Source organism: Phaseolus vulgaris, chromosome 10 (assembly GCF_000499845.2).
Source record: "Phaseolus vulgaris cultivar G19833 chromosome 10, P. vulgaris v2.0, whole genome shotgun sequence".
Taxonomy (NCBI): Eukaryota; Viridiplantae; Streptophyta; class Magnoliopsida; order Fabales; family Fabaceae; genus Phaseolus; species Phaseolus vulgaris.
In genome coordinates, this window is record NC_023750.2 from 41,068,519 (window position 1) to 41,090,735 (window position 22,217).

The 22,217-nt window shown below is 26.7% G+C and overlaps 3 protein-coding genes across 3 annotated transcripts; all 3 read right to left on the bottom strand.

Annotated features, from left to right (window-relative positions):
• Window positions 1–5,276: 5,276 nt before the first annotated feature.
• LOC137818066 (germin-like protein 8-13) lies at window positions 5,277–5,897 on the bottom strand. The gene has a single exon (XM_068621288.1). The coding sequence runs from the start codon at window positions 5,895–5,897 to the stop codon at window positions 5,277–5,279; it is 621 nt and encodes a 206-aa protein (XP_068477389.1).
• A 7,803-nt stretch (window positions 5,898–13,700) lies between these two features.
• LOC137818777 (auxin-binding protein ABP19a-like) lies at window positions 13,701–14,594 on the bottom strand. The gene has a single exon (XM_068622386.1). It carries the CDS (start codon window positions 14,494–14,496, stop codon window positions 13,876–13,878), a length of 621 nt encoding a protein of 206 aa, XP_068478487.1. The 5' UTR covers window positions 14,497–14,594; the 3' UTR covers window positions 13,701–13,875.
• Window positions 14,595–19,183: 4,589 nt separating this feature from the next.
• LOC137818778 (auxin-binding protein ABP19a-like) lies at window positions 19,184–20,229 on the bottom strand. The gene has a single exon (XM_068622387.1). It carries the CDS (start codon window positions 20,182–20,184, stop codon window positions 19,558–19,560), a length of 627 nt encoding a protein of 208 aa, XP_068478488.1. The 5' UTR covers window positions 20,185–20,229; the 3' UTR covers window positions 19,184–19,557.
• Window positions 20,230–22,217: the final 1,988 nt, after the last annotated feature.

Genomic DNA, 22,217 nt, shown 5'->3' on the forward strand with positions numbered 1-22,217 from the left:
TATCTATGTTTGAATTTTAATAGAGTAGACGATTACGACTCCAAATGAAGAGCTGATACACCTTTATTTGTTTCTACGATTTGTTTGCTTTAAGATGGTAATCGTGCTAACACTTCAAAAGTAACAATGCAATTATTCAGTAATCAACAGAAATTGTTCCATGAATGGTTTATAATGCAGTAGCCATGTGATAACAACGCAATTTTTTGAGAATACAGAAATCTAAGTGCGGTAATTTAGGAAGTGCATGGACTTCCTTCATAATGTTAACTTATTCTGAAACTTTGAAGTTTGGAATGCTTGGGAAAGGCATCAAGTTCCAAGATAACTAAAACATTAATTCACCAATACCATCAGCATTTTTCATCTGCTTGAATATCTTAGCACTTGAAGTTGTGGAAAACTTCATGTGGCACAAAAACATGCTTCTCCCTGTAGAAGAGTCAGCGTAGAAACACAATGAGTTAAGTTTGGGCAGGCTTTGCAACTCTGTCATAGGACCATCTCACAGTTTTGATTCTGACAAGGTGACACGGGAATTCCTTTTTTGCTAAACACGTCAACTGAATTTGCATCAAGACCACGATCATCAAAACATAGGCATAACACAGTTAGTCATAGTTTCACCCAGTTCTTGTCTGAAATAAATTGCCTTTGCGAGAGTTGTTTTCCCTACACCTACCATCCCCACGATGAAAAGTGTTGAATTTTAAAGAATATCACTGCCTATGGTCAATTTCGAGACCAAATCTCGTATTTCATTTTTCAATCCAACTGCTTTGGTTGACTTCTGTCTTTCAATACTGCAATTTTTTATCATGTTATGAAGACGATCAATAGCTTTTTTTGATCTCATCAACACTGAGCTCAGCTTCATTTCTATACCTCTCTAGGAAATTTTCCACCTCGTTAGCAATGGCCTTTAGTTGGTCTAAACAAGCATTTCTCCTTGCTGTCTCTTCTGCCTTCTGAAGCTTTTTATGCATTTGTTCCAAATCACGAACCACCAAATTGATTTCAGCTACCTGCTTTGAGCTTTGGTCCACCTTTCTCAGTTTGCTTTAATGGCTGATGTGATTGGATCCTCATTTATAATATATGGGAATGATGACTTCTCTCCAGCTCTATCATTAAGAGCAAAGTTACACCTCTCCTTCATTGCTAATGCAGACCTTTGTCTCTGCAATTAATTCTTCTGCTTCTGTTTTCCACAGGTTTTCTGTTTCAGTTTCTAGCTGAAGCTGACTCAAGTCCTTGATGAAGCACTCAGTGGAAGCAGCAGATATATGGACCAGAAAATAGTTCTCTTCCCATCTTCATCAATACTTGTGGGAAAGATATTCTGAATCCCAGAAAAGACGTGCTATAGATTCTACTTTGCCACCTTTCTCCCCAAAACTCCTACTAAAATTACTCTCTATCTTCTTGTGATGAGACCATCCATCATGCCTGATGCCTAATGGTGAGATTAGGTTCCGAACACATTTGCTGTTAAGGACAGAAAAACCATAAAACGTAAGAAGGAATAGCATGCCAAATGCTACTCAAAGAACGCAGTGAGAGTGAGAATGTTCGTCCTTCACAGGTGAAAGGAGATAGATAGGAGCAAGTCCATATTTTTTTATGCATGCAGGTTGGCCATGCGTATAAGAAAGCTAAGACACCTTGTTGGTTATGCTGCTAGCCACTGTCAAGGGATTCATCATGCTCATTTACTAAGACATGGTGGAGAACTCCTCACTCATGTCACTCTTAACATTTAATGGATTGTTTGTTATTGTTTTGTCATTATTATTGTTTGCTATATCATTAGTGTTTATGAGTAGATAGTATAAGATCTTTTGAGGCATGGTTGTCACCAATGTTGTATTTAATTATGTAGCGTAGCGTTTGATTAAGGTTTGTGGGTGGTAAAATTTAGTAAAACAATAGTTTCACAATTCATAAAGTTATCTACAATTTTTAATTTTTATGTGATGTGATGAGTTTAAAAATAAATATAAATAATAAAAAATAAATTTGAAATTAAATAATATGAAAAAATATTAAAATAATAGTATTGGAAGATGTATTGTGATTGTATAAAAAATATAGATTGTTAATATATTATTACCCTAAAATTTATTCTTGCTATTTTGAAACACTTTTTTTTCTGTGATTGATCTAATTTTTTTTATAAGAGTTCGAGATATTTTTGAATATTTATTTCATTTATTGATTATAAAAGAAAACTCTGGCACATCTTGATAAATTCTCTGTTGATAAATATTCGTGAATTTCAGTATTTGTGATTAAAATTCATCACAAAACAGCATGACTCATTGAAGAAATATGCAGAATAAATATCATGGCTCATACTCGTGGCAAAACAGCATGACTGAAACTATATATATATATATATATATATATATATATATATATATATATATATATATATATATATATTATTCGCTTGCTGATTCAAAAAGATGGTACAAAGGAATGCTCACAAGTTGAAGATAAAAAAGTTATCAAGAAGCTACTAATGTAAGTCCTTTAATAACTATTTTTTATTTTCTTATTATTTAAGATAGCAAATATTACATTTTAAATAGGGAAACGAATAAAGAAAAATATGAGGGAAATATATACAGTAAGAAATCTACATACACCGTGTATATCATATTATTAACATTAGTATGATAGTGCACAAATATAATACAAGTTTAGATTTACATTCCAAGGACACAAAATCGATTAACTCTATGCATCGAAATAAATAAATAGAAAAAGAAAACAGAAATAAACTCAAGTATATATTATTTGACGCACATAAACAGAATGTTTGACCCAATTTCTGCATGATGCCCGTTTAAGATTTAAAAAAAAACAAAATTGTTTATTTCTATTACTCTAAGTATTATTTTTGTTATGAATAAATTTCTAGGTTTAATAGTCTCATTGTTTTCTTAGTGGCTTTCTATGTTTTGATTACTTTTACTTTTTTTTTTTTAACACACTACAAGAAAATCATGAAATAGAAACTAATTTTTAGAGACTAAAATAAATAGTTACAATAGGAACTAAAATAGAGACCATTTTAGAAACTAAAGAAAAAATTGGTTTCTAAATTAGTTTATATTATTTTCTATTATTGTTAAATAGTTTCTAAATTGGTATCTAATTAGCAACTAAGGTTTTAATTATCAATTATTTAGTTTATAAATTTGGTAGAAAAACATTGGTTGCTAATTAGATACCAATTTAAAAACTATTTAACAATAATAGAAAATAATAGAAACTAATTTAGAAACCAAATTTCTTTTTAGTTTCTAAAATGGTTTCTAATTTAGTTACTATTGTAACTAATTATTTTGGTTTCTACAAATTGGTTTCTATTTTATGATTTTCATTCGCGGATTGATATTTTCAACAATGGCCAAATATAAGGCAAGTCATGGTCATCTATGAAACAAGCATGAGGTGCCTAACCTTCATCACCACAACTTCAATGCAATTAGAGGAGAATGTGCCAACCATTTTTTTTTTATTCAAATGTACAGGACATTCAACTTAATTTAATATTATTTATAGTTAACTTACTGAATTAAAGAAGTAGAGAAAATTTATGTTATATTTTGTTGCATAAATCTTATAAAAACATAAAATCAATGAGTTTAATCACTATGAATTGACACTAAAAATAATTTTTAATTATCAAATAATCAAAACAAAATGAAAAATAAGAAAGAAAGAAGAATTGACTGTGTTTTTAAAAAATTCTTTATTTTTCACAAGTATCATGTGATGTATTAGAGAGATTCGAATTTTAACTAAATCAAAGACTTTTATTTTTGTTATAGTTCTTTTTTAACAGTTCATGCTCTTTAGGTTAGTTATGGAAATATTATGTAATATATAGAAATAAATAAAAAAAGTCTTTATATAGTGTCTTTATATTCATTCGTTTCTAGTAAGCATATTATTTAATCAGGTTACTCTAGTTAATACTTAGTATTCTTGATACCAGTGACCCACTTATTAATGCATACTTGATAAAAGAAAATATTTTTTAAAACGAATGTAAGACAAAATAAAGTTGAAAGAATTAAGTATAACTCAAATTTATCTTGAAATAAGATAAATATAATTTTAAAACTAAAATCTATTTTTTAGTTTATCTCTTTTGATATATCATTTTAACCTTTACTTATAATTAAATCATTTTTAAAAATCTGACAGTAATTAAAAGTAACATTATAGAAATATTAATTATAAATTTAAAATATACTTTATATGTTCAAAAATATTTAATTTTCATAATTTTTACTTATAAAAAATAAGTATGTATAACGTGCGTGCGTTCTAAAGGTAAAATATAGTTAAATAAATTTATTTAACGTATAACATAACTTCTTAAGTATAATAAGCAATTGTCTGATTTTCTAAAAGTGTTAAATAAATAAGTTCAAGGTAATGTTTTCCTTGCCCTTGAGCAATGAACTTGGTAGAAACATGGCCAAGGAGATTTTTCTTAATAATATAAATTATTTTAAAAATTAATAATTTTTAAGTAATTTAATTAATATAATGATTAATTATTTTTATTGTTTGGTTGGTATATGATGATTTTGTTTGTTTAGTGTGTACGTTAAAGTACTGAAATGATATTTTTAAAAAGAATATGCTCACTACAAAAAATCATTAAATAGAAACCAATTTTTAGAAATAAAAAAATCAATAAATAAAAATCAATTTTTAGAAATAAAAAATAATTAGTTGAAATAGTAATTAAATTAGAGACCATTTTAAAAATTAAATAAAATTTGGTTTCTAAATTAGTTTATATTATTGTTAAATAATTTTTAAATTGGTATACCAAGGTTTTAGAGACCAAATTTAGAAACTAAATAATTGGTAATTAAAACCTTGGTTGCTAATTAAATATTAATTTAAAAACTATTTAACAATAATAGAAACTAATTTAAAAATATATTTTTTTAATTTTTAAAATAGTTTCTATTACAACTAATTATTTTGGTTTCTAAAAGTTAGTTTTTATTTTATTATTTTATGTTTGGGAGTGAAATGATATTTTTTCTTTATAAGATCTAAATACTAAGATTAAAATTGGACATAAAAAAGGGAAAAGTGAAACTGAGTTTATTGATGACGATGATTATTGGAAGGAAGACATAACTGTTCCTTCAGTTCATTTATTTTTCTGATAAAAGTAAAAAGCAAAAACACAAACAAGTTCAGTGCAGAAGAGGAATAATTATGAGAAGTTGGGAATCCTAGTTGGTGCCACCGAAACGAGCCTTGAGCCTCCTCACTTGGGGTTCTTCAAGGAAGGTGGTTTGGGCAATGGTGGCGGTAGAGACGTTGTTGGCAAATAATATTTGATAAAGAAAATCGATACGAGGGTTAGGGCTACTATAAGTGGCATAAGCAACGGCTTTCTCGTTACCAGAATTCACAAGATAATGCTGCAGTGCATCTGGAATAACTACAAGTTCTCCTTCTTTGACTCTGTTCACAAAAGCTCTGGTAGGTGTCAAGATTCCAACGGTCATTTCACCTTTAACCATGATTAGTATTTCATTGGCAGCATGTGTGTGCACTGGAAACGATCCACCTTTCTCAATCTCCACACGTCCTGCAGAAATGCCAAGACCATTCAGAGAATGAACCTGGCGAACAGTGCAAGGGTATATTTTGACGTTGTCTGGGATTGAAATGCCTGGTCCTAAAGTGCACTTAAAGTCTTGAGCTGTTACTCTGTTAGCAGGCTTGCATTGATACCCAGAAGGGCTATCTGGACCCTTGAGGTCTGCTACGCAGAATTCTTGCAGATTAGCAGCATGGGAAGTGGATGAAACAAGAGCACACAGCAAAAGAATCACAATGGTATTCATGATCTCTTATGATGAGTTTAGGGTTTAGAAGATGAAGAGGGAATGTGGCATTGGATTTGCTAGCTAATGAGCTATATTTATAACCAAGCAAAGATAAGGGTTTTTGAAGAAACTATCAAATCAAATGGAATGTAACTCTTTTTTTTTTTTACACATGAATATCAAAAGTCAACTCTTTACCATCTTTCAAAATTTATTCATCCTTTTACATTTTAGTCATTTTTTTTTTAAATAGTTGTAATATTGTTGGTGATTCCACGTTACTAGAGATTATAGTATTTCATTGTATATAAGTAGATGCAAACCTCACCCATGAGGTGCCACGCCCCCTCACGCCGAACATGACAGTTCGTGCGTGAAATAACATATTCTGGGTAGTCCAATAGTGGGTGACCGAATAAACATTCGTTAGAATAAATTTTAAATGACTCTAATATCATATTACAAAGTGGACTTAAAACTTAACTCAATCCCATCAAACCGGCTAGATATACTCTAAATCGATGTCCACTTTCTAATAAATATAAAGCAATTAACCATCTAATAGGACTCTATAAAATTATATATATGTATGGTTAAAAAAAGTTGGTTAAAATATTAACATATTGAATTATTAAATGGCTATTTTCTAATGGTATTAAAATATTATTTATTTTGTTCTTTGAATTAGTTTGAAGGGAATTTGATTTAATACTTAATTGTTTTCCAAATATCTACCGAAAACTATTGTCATTTTTGTTTTGGTTGAAATTTTTATTAAAAAGTACTAAAGTAATTGGCAATTTGATTCTTTTTCTTATTTAATATAAAATCTGAATCAAATATTGTTTTATTTGTTTTTATATTATAAAATTATTAATATTTTTAAAGAGTTCTGAAATATTTTATTATAAAAATTTATGAAATAAATTATGTACACTACAAGAAAATGATGAAATAGAAACCATTTTTTAGAGACCAAAATAATTAGTTGCAATAGTAACTAAATTAGAGACCATTTTGGAAACTAAAACAAAAATTGGTTTCTAAATTAGTTTCTATTATTTTCTATTATTGTTAAATAGTTTTTAAATTGGTATCTAATTAGCAACCAATGTTTTATCTACCAAATTTATAAACCAATTTTTGTTTTAGTTTCTAAAATGGTCTCTAATTTAGTTATTATTGCAACTAATTATTTTGGTTTCTAAAAATTGGTTTCTATTTGATGATTTTCTTGTAGCGATAGTTTTACTCTTAAAAATTATAATATAATTTTTCTATTATATTTTGATAAATATAAACATATTTATTAATAATACAATTAAGTCGTAAAATAATATTTAAGAGTTACATTTATATATGTTTCTTTCTTAATAACAAATTTAGAATTTTTTTTTTCGCATATCCTACACAACTAATTAACTAGGTGCTCTGGTGTGTTCATTTATTTTCTTGTGGTTTAGTTTTATATAGTTTTAGTTTTTTTCAAATCCAAATTAACTTATATTTCACTTTTAATAAAATATTAATGATGGGTTTTTACCCTTTTCAAATAAATTATATTGATATTTTTATTTTTGTCTATAAAAATAACACGTTTATTGAGATAACATAAATATTTTAATATTTATTGTTTATATTGTGCTTACAAAAATATTAGGTTGCTGTCATTATCAGAGATATAACACAAGATGTTTTTACATAACAACAATAAATATAGTAATATAGTGCTGCTGATACCTTGGTACTCCAAATAGTAAATGCACTCATTTAATAACTCAATGAATTGATATTTTAATTATATTTATTTTATTTTTTATTTTAAAATATTATTATATTATTATAAAGAGTAAATGAATGTTTTTTATTATTGAGGATGCCAAACAATCTTTTTCCGAATAAATATTACACTTTGAAATAACTTTATAGAAATAATTTACTTTTTTTAATAAATATATTAGGCGGAAGAATAATTAATTTCGGAAAAAAGACAAATAAAACAATTAATATTTTACTAAAATTAAAAACATCAATAAAATTTTTTTAAGTTAAATTTGTTATTGTACGGCTGGTAGAAAGTACATGATTATGTTTCTAATTTAAGTTTCTTTTTACATCTATTTTCTATGTTACTCTTTTACAATTTTTTAATCACGTAATTGATCGCATCTTTTATTTATTTTTTATTTATATCTTATTCGTTTTTCTAACCATATAAATCACTCAAACTGGTGGGGAAAATTATATATGCTTAATTTTATTTGTATTCAATTATTTTTGAATTAATTATATTTTTTTAGTTGATAAAAAAAATTAAATACTATTAATTAATGGTTTTTTTATTATGTAACGAATTAAGTTTGAATTTTGGTTAATATTCTAATTCAATAAACAATTATGTCTTAAATAAGATTACCTTAAGAAAGAAGGAAACTTGATGTGAAAAATAAATTAAGTACCACCAACAACGGTAACTATTAGTTGGCTGTATTTAATTTTTTTAATTACAAATTTATTGTAAATATTTTTTAAATTTTTAGATAATTAATTAATATTTCTAATGAAATAATTTTTAAAATAATTATTATCTTTATATAATAAATTACTTTATTATAATTAATAATTAAAACTTAATTTATAAGTGTCACTTGTATATATTATACTACATCATTAAAAAAATATAATATAAAAAAGAATTAAAATATTTTATTTTAACTAGCAGAAATACAAGCACAATAATATCTATGTATTCGTATTTTTTTATTATTATTATATTATATGTATATTCGTTTTTTTTAAATAAATTCAAATTTATAAACTAATGAACATAATTATATCAAAGCAATTATATTATTATTTTCATTCTCAAGATTTGTAAATTACATCATTTTGATTTGTTATTAATATAAAATTAAAAAAAGGAATATAATAATGAAAAGAAAAAGAAGAAGAATAAGATTTGAAATCCAGTAACAAACCCTAAAAAATATAATCTCTTTTATCTTTTCTGTCGATAACAATGTTGTATTCAGAATGCATTCATCCTCCCCGTCAACGCCCAAATCAACAATGGCATCAAGATAAATTTGTACCTATGCAAAAATGTGAATGTTCTTTATTCAAGTAACGGATTGGGATATTCTGTTTCTCTATCTTCTTCCTCTTTCGCCTCCACTTGCAGTACGAAAATAAAAACCAGAGTAAAAAAATAATAATGAAGAACATTAACAATTAAGCAATCAGAATTTATACAACCTGTATTGATTCATCAAAACAAAGTAAACGATAATGACATTCTTTCAATATGAAATATCTTTAGATTGACGAGAATGAAAATAAGTTTTTGTGATTTACATTATTTTTTTATTTTTGTTCTTTTTTCCGTTTCAATCTCTTTTGCTCACTAACTCTATCAAAACCACATTTCCATTCAAATTTTTATTTCACTTATTTTTTTCTAATAAATATAAAATATGTCTCTCTCAAATAGTTTTTTTCAAATTTAATATTAACTTTTTTTAATTTTAAATTTAAATAATTACAAAATTAAAAAACAATCAAAATAAAATATTAATATAAAAATAAAATAATAATAAATTTGTATACAATCAACAATAGTTATAATAGAAAATCCCTATATATAAATGTTTAATTTAAAAGAAAAAAACCGAGTTACCACTCTCGTCTTTAAACCATCAAATTAATAAATTAAACGGAACCCAAAGTTGACTGACCTAAAATGTGGAATAAAAGAGGGTAATAAGTTCACAAGTTAAAAACACGAGACTATTATCATTTTCAACTTAATCGTTTTGGCTTCACTCTATCAATCTCATCATTTATATAAAATAACTAAATTTGTTTGACAAATTAAGTTAATTGATTATATATTTTTTACCATAAATTGGAATTAAATTAATTATAATCGATTGAGCCATGGGAATTTTTTTTCCTGACGAAATAAGATATCTCAGTAATTTTTTTTTATAATTGATATCTTCATTAGAGGCAAACAAAACGTACCAAAGGGTAGCATTTATAACTTTTGTAGATTACTAGATTTTAGACTTTATTACTTAATTTATTTCACACTCTTCTTCGTTCTTAATTCATCTACCATCTTATACCTAACTTTACCGAATTGCTTTTCACCACGTTTTATGTACTTTTGTATCATAATATATAGTATTCTACTCTCAGTATATCACACAAATTTATTTATATAATTAAAATTTATAACAAAATAATATTTATGACATGCTTCAACGTGTTAAATAATTATTTTTAATCCAATCTCAACGAATTAAAAAATTTCATAATATATAAATAAATTAAGATCTCATATTATAAATTAAAATTACAATTTATTTTTTAATATAGTATAATTTTTTTATTTTAAAAAATCATATACAAAATTGAAGAATTAAAGCTAAAATTTATTTGAAAGAAAATAAATTTATCCTAAATCAAATTACCAAATTTAAAATTTAAATAATTAGACGCTAATTAAATAATAAAAATTGTTTATTAATAATAAAAACTAATTTAAATATTAATATTTTTTTAAATAGTATCTAATTTAATTAGTATAATAATTAATTATTTTTATTTTTAAAATTATTTTTTATTTTATGATTTTTTTATTAATGGAATAAAAAAGTAAAATCTTATACATAAGATTTCGTGAACCACAAAGGGCTCAATACATATACTCAATATATGAAAATTCAAAACTCGAAATAACCTTTACTCAACGATATTATAAAAGAAGAAAAAATATAGAATATAGTAACAGTGGAAGGCATTTCAACCCATTAACAAAGTTTAATGAAAAAAAAAAGTGGAAAAAAAAAAGAAGAGGAAGAGTTTTTAAATTCGACCTAGTACTTCTATATTGTAGTACTTTAAAAGTTATTTAAAAAAAATATAATTTAAAAAACCAAAAATATTATTATAGGAGACGTCTATATTTTTGTTATTTCAGCTTTCTAAAATCATTATTTTGTAAATGATAATAATTTTGACGGGCTTCAAACTGTAATTTTGGGTTCTACTTTTGACACTACATAAATTTTTATTTACACTTTCCTTTTCTTTAGTTTTATTGTTACTGTCAAAAGTACCCTTTTACGTAGAAAGTGCATGAACCCTAAAACTTATTCTTTCCCTCTCACTTCATAGATCCAACATGAATTGAAAAACTTTTATTTATTTAATGGCGTTGTGAGAGAAGTTCTTAGACAACGTAAATGATTTTTCTAAACAATTAAAGAAGAAAAAGGAGAAAAATAAGGTTTGAAGAAAAATATTTAGTTGAATAGCTATCAGAAGTGACTTTTGCTTACTATATTTAATACTAAAATTAAATTAAAAAAATTATTATTCAGACACTTATACTGAAGATAATAAATTTGTTTTAGTACACCTATTAATATATATTGTTATTGTAACATAGTCAACATAGTTATATATTATAAATTCGCAAATATTTGATTTTTGTTTAGAATATTTTTGGAAGATATATATGCCTATCTAATATATATTTTAAATTTTCTTATACTAAAAAATATTCATTCCAACATAACAGAAGATAAATTATAAATTATAATCATTAATCAAAAGTTATATGTATAATCATTCAAGATCAAATGAATCGTGATTAACATTAAAAATAAAATATATTAAAATTCAATAATAAATTGTTACATAATTAAAAGCTCTTAATTTTATAATAATTTCTTTAAAACTATTTTTGTCTTAATTTTTAGTTTAAGTAACATTTTTTTAATTTTACCATTTTAAAACTGTTATAACTGTTTTTTAAGTAATTATAAAATAATAAAATAAAATAATAAATTTGATGTGGTTATTGGGGTGCCATGGTTTGATCAGTGCGGTGGTAGTTGTTTTTCTTTCCTATGCAGTTCTTCTAAGGCACTTCCATCCAATGCATACACTACTTTCTCACTTTCGGACATACGATTACTCCATGTATGTCTCTCTTTCTCTCTCAAATTCGCTTCCTTCAATTTCAATTGCTTCATGTCTCAGTCTCTCCATGCCATAGTCCCAATCCTCTTCTATATGTAATACTGATCTTTTCTATTTCGTACTCATTAGATAGGCTTGAAATGACTCTGATACCATGTTAAGAAGTGGACTTTAAGCCTAACTCAATCTCATAAAACCGGCTCAATAAGGTGAGGTTTGCACCCATTTATATACTATGAAAGACTCTAATCTCTAGTCGATGTGGAATTTCCAACATCATCCTCAATTGTTAATCAACATTAATCATGAAAAATATTATATACAAAATAAGAAAATATAATGAAATATGTTTCTCTTTTCTTTGTCTTGGACCCGCATAGAGACTTAGTCAAATCCTTTACCATCACCGTCAACCACTTTCCCTCCATATCCTCCATCACCACCACCCCCTTATTCTTAACCCTCCATCACTTCCCCTCTCCCGATCCATTTTCTCACTCTTTTCGCTCATATACTAACGCGCCTCCCCTTTTTTTCCAAATCTCTCTCTTTCTCATAGACTAACCTCTCACACTTTCATCGACGCACTTTTATTTGGTACGATTTTTTTCCTGTTATTCTTTTTTTTAATAGTTCTGTTATAAGTTTGATTAAAGGGTTGTCTTAGTGTATTATGATGTTATTTGTGTCAGCAAGCACAATAATAACAATGTTGTCATCATACAATGCCAAAGACATGCATAAATGAATAAAAAAGAAAAGTAAATTCAAACATTGTATTTTCATCTTCTACCTTATAATTGAAAAACAACACTTACTAGTTGGTTTCGTAGTTTTGGACGAAAACTACGACTTCTCATATTTTGAATTTTGCATATGAAAATAGAAAAAAAAAAGTATTTGATGGGATAAAAATGAAGATGAATGGTAGAAAATGTTTAGTTTTAAATTTAAAAGGAATAAATAGTATTTTTAAATCATTAAATATTTTTTATACTTATAAATACTCATTGACTTTGAAAATTTACACACTTTTATGGCGGAAAAAACAATGTCTTCTACTATCTCAACTGCGTCGTGGACACGACCGTCACCAGCGGAGCCGTGAAGGGAGTGAGGGTTCAGAATATCACGGTCTCACAGAATCTGAAGAGCGAAAAATATCGAAATAATGAAAGCGACACGGTGAACACAAAGAAAATTGCAGTACAATATATGGAGAGAATTCTTCAAGATTCTGAAGATGATAGTGATGTCTTTGAGACCTTGATGATCGTCGCCGTGGTCGTACTAACTGGTGAGGTGGGTTAAAGAAGAAGGCCAGTTATGTCAGTAATGTAAAATTGGATCTCTACAAAATATATACGTGTGGGTACAATACAATAATTAGTTACAATATGATGTATAATTTAATAATCCTTATTTTCTTAATAAATTGTTTAATGATAGAGAATAAAAAAAAAATAAAAAAATAAGGATGAGATTAAAAAAAATATCGACTTCTCGTTGAATGAAATTGAAAATGTAAAATGTTTTAATTTGTAATTTTAGAATTTCTTTCATATTTTTAAAGATTTATTTATATTTAAATAGATAATCCATTTGAGAAACCTAGCAATACCTTGAACCGTACTTTTTATTTAAAAGATTTTACAAATTCTCTTTACAAAATTGTTTACCTGTTTATTACAAAGTTTATGTTGAGAATTGAATACCTTTGTGGAATATGTTCACACATATCTGAAAATTTCTTTAAGGATTTTATCTTCACATGCAAAGTTGGTAAAATTGTAAGGAGTAAAAGGAAATGGAAAAAAAAAACATAAAGAGTTGATAAAATTTTACGAACCTCTGGAATTATTTATGCACCAACAAAAGTGAAACCCTCAAACCATAAAACTTCAGATCAAACATAATACAAAAACAAAACACTCAAACGCACAAATTTATTGTATTTTGACGATTAACACTGGTAGAACAAACACCAGCAGTGAGTTGATTCTTCCTAGCCTCTGCCACCAAAACGTCTCTTAACCTTCTTGACTTGGTCAACGTCAAGGAAGGTAGTTTGTGCAATCAATTCAGAAGGTATGCTGTTACCAAATAGTAGAAGGTCAAGTAGTTGTGCTCCAGGGTTTGCGCTACTGAAAGCCAGAAAAGCAGTGGCTTTTCCTTTTCCAGAATTCACTTGAAAATGTAATTGTCCTTGTGGGAAAACCATAATATCTCCTGGTTTCAGTGTCTTAGTGTAAACTGCAAATGGTGTCATAAAACCAGCAGTGATTTTACCTTCCACCATTATCAAAAGTTCAGTGGCAGCAGGGTGTGTGTGCATTGGGATTGATCCTCCTTTCGCTATGTCTAACCGTGCTGCTGATACACCAAGACCATTCACACCTGGAAAATCAGTAACAAATGCAGAAGTTAATGCAGCATTGAAAGTGTTTGTGGTGTTTCCAGCTACTAAGCCAGAGAACACAAAGTCATCCACCGTCACTTCTTTAGTTGGTTTGCACTGATAGCCTGAAGGGCTATCTGGACCCTTTAGGTCTGCCACACAGAAATCATTCACAGCAGCATTGGAAGTGAATGCTAGAAGAGAGAAGAGGAAAAGAATGTAAATCATCTTTATCTTGAAACTTCGATAAAGGGATTTGGTGTGAAGATAATGTGGGAAAAGCTATCTATTTATAGCGTTATTCGTGTATTCGACGACCAACTTTATATGCAGCTAACAAAAACGAGTTCAATTTTATAATATATATGCAGAATATTTTGCTTGTATGACTTGTCTCTTATGTATCAGTTTTACGTTACTTCTTTCTGTAATGAGATATAAGATCAATACACCGTTTATATAAAATATATATCTACACTATATATATGTTTCTGTCAAGATATACGATTAGCACGTGGAACAGCATCCTGTACGACATGCAAACTATTTAGGTGATAATGAAAATAACATAACCGACACGATCAGAGAATCTCTATAATGTTGAATATGAATTTCATGGAATAGGTTAAAATGTGTAAGTGATGCAGGAATACTACATCGTTGTTAAAATTATGTAGGATGAAAATAGTTGTAGTTTCTACTTGAGTAAACAATGATCTTCATTGAAGACGAGTTATCTGGAATAATAAGGAATCGGGGAACAACAATTTAGCACTTACCAGAAATATTACTATGCAACGCTGATACCACAACTGATGAAAAAAATTACGCAACACATAATTACGAATCAACTGCAGAAAATAAATAACACTAAATTTAACGTGGTTCGGTTGTCAACTGCAACTTACATCCACACGAACAACTATTAAGTTTTTATTTTATTCTGTTGCACACCAATTACAGATATAATAATCTTTTTTAATAGAGATTATAAAAGTGACACAATGATTAAGCTCATTCACTAAACATGGTGTCTAGTCAGTCCAACCCAATTAGTTTTGACTTTGTAGCCAACAACATCACCCCTTCATTATTCCACCTTCATGATCACAACACAACCTGGCATGCGATCTCATCGCTCTGAACTTATTTCCTGTTTCTTTGGATTTTGTTAAAAATGGTATGAACGTGATCATTTTCGTAAAAGTTTATCTTCCATAGTTTTGGCTTAAAATAATAGTAGTTTAGATGATTCCAATGGGAATCCAAAATATGCAAAATATTGAGATAACTTCATATCAAGCAATAATTGAGATTTTCCCTCGATCATACCGTGCTTCACGTGTTGTGCTGCTATTCTCATCATAGCAAGTGGCCCATCACATGATCTTTATTTCTCTTTTCCTTATTTTGGCAAGTCTACCAAACTTATGATTGAATATAAATAATAGAAAATGATGCATGCACAATATTATACTAGTTTGCAGAGACGAAAACAAAAGTTATATAATGTGATAGAATATAATAGGTGTCAATGAAATATTTTTTAGGTTAAGATAATTTTTTATAATATAGATGGATGGATTCGTCTATTGAGTTATTACATGTTTTTTACATCATAACAGTAAGTTTAGATAGAAAATATGTTTGGACAATATTATTTTTATAGCTAAGAGAGTTGTTACTAAGCATGCATGGCCATACATGTGATTTGAATCGAGAATAAATAACTTAAACTCAATAGTATCAAAATAAATAATATATATCAACAACATCATACTATCATTCAGTTATAAATTCGTGAAGTGTTATGTTTATTCATTTTCAATGTACACTTACTAATAATAAAGGAAATATACTCATATTAGTATACATTTTATTATTAGTTAATTTTATTATTTACCTACTTCCTAAATTATTTAAATTACACTTTTTTAAATTGCATTAACTACCCCATTACTCCATGTAATATGCTGGGTAGGGTAGATGGATTGACATCAGATCCATGAATGAGAAAATTTTAAAAAATATAACTTTGCTATTTTTTTTTTAAAAAAAAATACGTTTTTTAAATTATACTTTATTATGTTAAAACTAAAATTTTGTATACATATAATCCTTATGTATTAAAAAAAATTAAATATTTTTAAAATGTATATATTTAAATATTAAAATTAAAATGTACATACATACAAAATCCTTATTTTTGATTTTTTTCATCAACCAAAAGCTTCTTAATTAGTTAATAATATAAAAAGTTTTAAACAAATAATGCAATTGTATATATTAAACTCTTTTTTTATGCCGAATGATGAGTCTATTGTAAGACTCCTTGATACAAAATGCATTTAATTTTTACATTAAAACTACATGTCACTTTAATTTTTTTATTTTTTTTAAGCACCATTAATATAAAAAATATTAGAGATAAAAAAAATTATAAAATGGTTTAAAACCATTTTAAAATTATTGATTTAAAAACCAAATTTTAAACTGATTTGAGAGACTTTTTTTTTTCTCATTTGGTGCTTAATAGTTGCAATCACTAAATCATCCTGGTATAATGTAATCTAGAACCAAGCATATAATTAGTATATAACATTTTATAGAACATACATTAATGTTGATAAAGAATATGCATAAATACATTAAAGTAAAACCAAAACATTTGATAAGTTAATACATATGAATATATATATATATATATATATATATATAAATTAGGAAACTTTTTATATGGGATATACTAAATTAAAGTAACAGGTAATGATACAATTAATTTAGTAATATTTAAGCTGGAGGTATAATATGTGTTTGCTAGATCCGAAGCCCCAAGATTAATGTGGCTTAAAAGGGACGTAATGATGAGTTTTATTATAAAAAATAGCAGGAAAAAATTGACTAAATCTGTCAGGATCTGAATCACATTTTATTTCAACAATAATTATCAATACGAATTAAAATAGAGTTAAGACTATTTATTCCGATGTAATAACTTAAACGTCACTCTTTATTGATAAAACAATTAAATGTTTCATTCTTGAACTTTGTATTTTTCTTTTATCAGAATCCCCTTAATTTTTGTTTATTTTCTTTTTTATTTTCACAAATTCCTAACTATTTTTCTTGTCAAATAAAAATTGAACATTATTAGAAAATTCATATATATTTTCTTTGTTAAATTTTTTTTTTCTCAACAATGAATAAATTAAATAATTGAGTCATTTAGGAATGTCTCAATCCCATTAAAAATATTTTCTTTGTTAAATATAAAATATTTATAGGTAATGTAATGCATAAATTTACTATATAATGTAATATTGATGTTATTAAAGGTTAAATAGGTTTATTTATTAAATTAAAGTACATTTTTGAAGTGATTTAATCTTACAGTTTATTATCTGTTAAAAGGTTACACATTTCTTCAATTTCTCTTTTAATTTTAAAACCATATTTTCAATAAATATGCATGTTTTATACATATTTTTTAATATTTAAAGTGTTTTTTTTAAATTGATTACACATATTTATGTATGATTTTAAAATTTTAAAATATTTTAAAATTTATATTTATGAATCTTAAAATAAATTTAAAAAGGTATGTAATAATACGGTTAGGTTTACGTGCCCGAGTTATTTAATTTGTAAACACTAAATAGTATTCATTTTTTCGCCTCCTTAATTCTAAGAATTTTATTTAAAACGGGTCGATATGCAAATACACTATTATCTAATTTACCAATTGTCATGTAAGTTCTATCATAACTATTCTAGAACTCTATATAGAATATTTCAATTAGTTGATCATTCAAAATTCTTGGCATTGTTGTCTATTAAATTATAAATTCTTACTTCTTTCTTTGCTACAACCGAAAAAAAAAAACAAGGCAAATTCTCCCTTCACGTCCGAACTTCCATAGGTCAAAAATTAGTTTTATTTTTAAAAAAAAAATTAAATAATTTTAAATAAAGTATATTCATATTTTTAAATAATGTTAGTTGTATATTCACACCTCATATCTTCTTCCTTAACACTTCCATTGTTCTTCTAATTTGTGTGTATAAAACGATTGACGAGAAGATTTGTTGTATTTGATATTCCCTAATACGAGAAGATTTGTTGTACTTTATTTATGCACCTTGCTAAATTTTTTTACTTCCAAAAAATAAAATAAAAAACAAACAAAAAACACAACCACTATCACTATCACTAAAAATACCACAAAACTTACATCAACCATAAATAACCATCACCAACTAGTATAAACGAACATCACCACTAGAAAATAAAGAAGAAGACATCACATTTTCCACCATCCTCAAAATAATATATTAAATTTAAAAAAAAATATAAAGCTAGAGGGAGAATGTATGAAGAGGGAGGGAGAACTTGCCAAAAAAATACTTAGAATTTATAGTTTTCTTTTTTTTGTGTTGTGTTCTTCTTTTTTTCATTTTCCCTTTTCGGCTAATGCATGTAAATACTCAAAGAAATAAAACAGAGAAAATAAATATTTTGTATTTGTTTTCCATTTTCAAAAACTATAAATAAAATAAAAATCCTGTGAAGGGTGAAAACGACTTTCTCCTTCTTTGTTCTTCATTATACCAGTTTTATGATGCCATTACATCTTCCCTTCCAAGAAGCTTGTGCTATTTACACTTTAGTGACGTCTTCTTTTCATCCCCAGAAAATTGCCTAGAAAAAAGTTTTCTATCTCTATGAGCTACTATGAGAAGGAAAAAGAAAAATATCTCCAAGCTTTTATTTTAAAAAAGCATTTACTTTTGAAAAACTATAAATGATATGATTGACAAGTAAAGTAAAATTATTTTAGAAAACTGTTTTTAAAACAAAGAAACTTTTCTCGTTTTTAAAACAAAGAGATGAAAAGTAAATCAAACATGCAAACCCTTAAATTTAGACTTCTTCCCTTTATTTGGTTTAGTTGCAAATCACCTTCACAAGACACATCTTGGTACAAGTGATATTACCACATCATTCTTGAATAACACAAGTAACACTATTCCATGAATAACATAAACAAGTAACACTAAAGAGATAAACAAGTAACATGTTCCATGAAAGAGATAAACAAGTAAACTAATCAAGTTTACGTAGATCTCAACCTACTACTATTCTTAATTACTCTACTTTCGAGCACACTCCCTCTTTTATGAAATCTTCAAACATCAAAATGCAAATACAATGAAATGCATGCACAACATTATTATTGACTGTGATTAGAAACAAACATATATAGGAAAATGATGAGTTCATGAGCAATCCTATCCTCTGCCACCAAAACGAGCCTTGAGCTTCTTCACTTGTGCATAATCAAGTAAGGTAGTTTGGGCAATCAACTGAGAAGGCAAGTTGTTGCCGAATAAAAGAAGGTCAAGTAGTTGTGCTCCTGGGCTTGGATTACTGAAAGCAAGATAAGCAGTGGCTTTTCCCTTCCCAGAATTCACTTGGAAATGCAAGAGTCCTTGTGGGAAAACCATGATATCTCCTGGTTTCAGTGTCTTTTGATAAGCTGCAGCAGGTGTGATAAAGCCAGCAGTGATTTCACCCTTCACCATTATCAGTATTTCACTTGAAGCAGTATGTGAGTGCAATGGAACAAATCCACCTTTGGCTAGGTCTAATCGTGCTACAGATAAACCAAGACCATTCACACCTGGAAGTTGAGAGACAAATGCGGGGGTTATAGCAGCATTGAAAATGCCTGAGGTGTTTCCAGCTACAAAACCAGAGAACACAAAGTCATCCACTGTCACTGTGTTAGGTGCCTTGCACTCGTACCCTGAAGGGCCATCTGGACCATTTAGATTTGCTACGCAGAAATCATTGACAAAAGCATGGGAAATGGATGAGAGAAGAGCCAAAAGGAAAAGAGTGTAAAAAATCTTCATCTTAGAATTTAGATGAATGAATGGATTTGGTGTGAAGGTGGTGTGAGATTAACTAATCATTTATAGGGTAATTTTTACAAGTTGGAGACTAAACTAAGAGATGAACATGTAGTAACACAGTTCCACATGACAATAACTTAAGTCAAAAACAAGTTTAAATTCATGATATATATATATATATATATATATATATATATATATATATATGGAAAATGTTAAACAATGACTGAAAGAATATAAAAAATATCATAAAAGTGGTAAATCTTCTTGAGAAAAATACTACAAGTTTTAATTGAGGGATTTTTTTTTATAGATTTTGCAACGAAATCAAATACAGTGCTTTTGTAACAAGCAATAATTAATTGTAGATTTTCCCTACATAATACTCTCCATTTTGGCATGTGCAATAGTTGTGATTTTCTTTTTGTTTATTTAATGAGACTGTATGTTATAAAAACAAGAATAAAAAACGTGGTGGTTTTCTAATAATTTCAAATATGTATTTTTCAATAACTTTTTACATACAGAAAAAATACTTCAGTATTTTTCATTTCAAGAATTATATGTGCTAGATCCAAAGCCCCCCAAAAAGTGGCTTAAAGAAGCAGGAATGGTTGCCATTGGGGTCATGAATTATCATTATAAAAAAATTAAAATAGTGATTCATGTACGACTAATATTAGACAATAACATGAACTGTTATTAAAAAAAGTACTGATTTGCCCAATAGGACAAATTATTCGTTTTTTTATTTTATTTTTAATAAGTGACTTTTTAATATTTTTTGTCTACTATTCTCCACAGTAGAAAGTAAGGAACGGTTTGTTTATTTTGGTAATAAGGAAATGAAAAAAAATGAATTATACATCTAACCTTTTTCATGAATTGCGTCTAACCTTTTTCTTTTCCATGCCACTCTAAAAATGTTCTCATTAATTTTTATTAAGAATTAGGTTTTGGCTATTCTCCCTCTACGCGATTGGAGTTACTGTTTCAACAGTTATATGTGTTCCTCTTATGTAGTTTGTAAGAATTGTACGAGGTTTGTAGTGATTTGTGTTCGTTTTGTAAGAGTTTATGGTGCTTCTTTAGAGTGTTTTGAGGCACGGTTCATTGGAAAGGCACGGTTATGTTCACATAAATTGAGGTTTATAAACAACAATATTGTAATTTTTTAAAATAAAATTGGTTGCTATCAACGTGATGTTTTACATTATTCAAAGTAATATCAGTTATAATTATCGCAATTTAATTTGAATTTATAACATATATGCAAAATTTGAACATTGATTCAAAATATATGAAAAATATTATAAGAGTTGCAATTTTTTTTTTTTATGAGAAAATAAGAAACAAAAGAAATATTATAAATTTTTTAAATTTATCTATATAGAGATTATTATTTACAAATATGTATTAATCAATAAATTTAATAATATATATATATATATGAATTATTAGTCATAGATTAATAAGAAATAATAATACTATTATTAATATTAATATAATTATTAATATTACTATTATTATAAATATTACTATTAATGTTATTAATATTATTATTAATACTATTACCATTTTTATTAATAATATTATTATTAAAATTAATATTATTCATATTAATATTATTATTATTAACATTAATAATAATAATAATATTAACATAGTAGTTATAATAAGAAATAATAATCATAATAATAATTATTGTTATTATTATAATCATAATATAATTATGTATAATGCTTATGTCTAGTATGAATCAGAATTTGACTCCTCTAACACCATATTATTATTATTAAAAATAATAATAATTTATAAAGTATTTATTATTAAACTTAATAGAAGTTTGTAGCTTAGATGATAATTAAAAAATTATATATATAATTTTAAATCATCACAATTGAGGGAATGTTCTATAGATTTTGAACGAAATCGAAATACAGTGGTTTTGTAACAAGCAATAATTAATTGTGGATTTTCCCTGTATAATAAGTGGCGTGGTATGCATGTGCCATAGTTGTGATTTTCTTTTT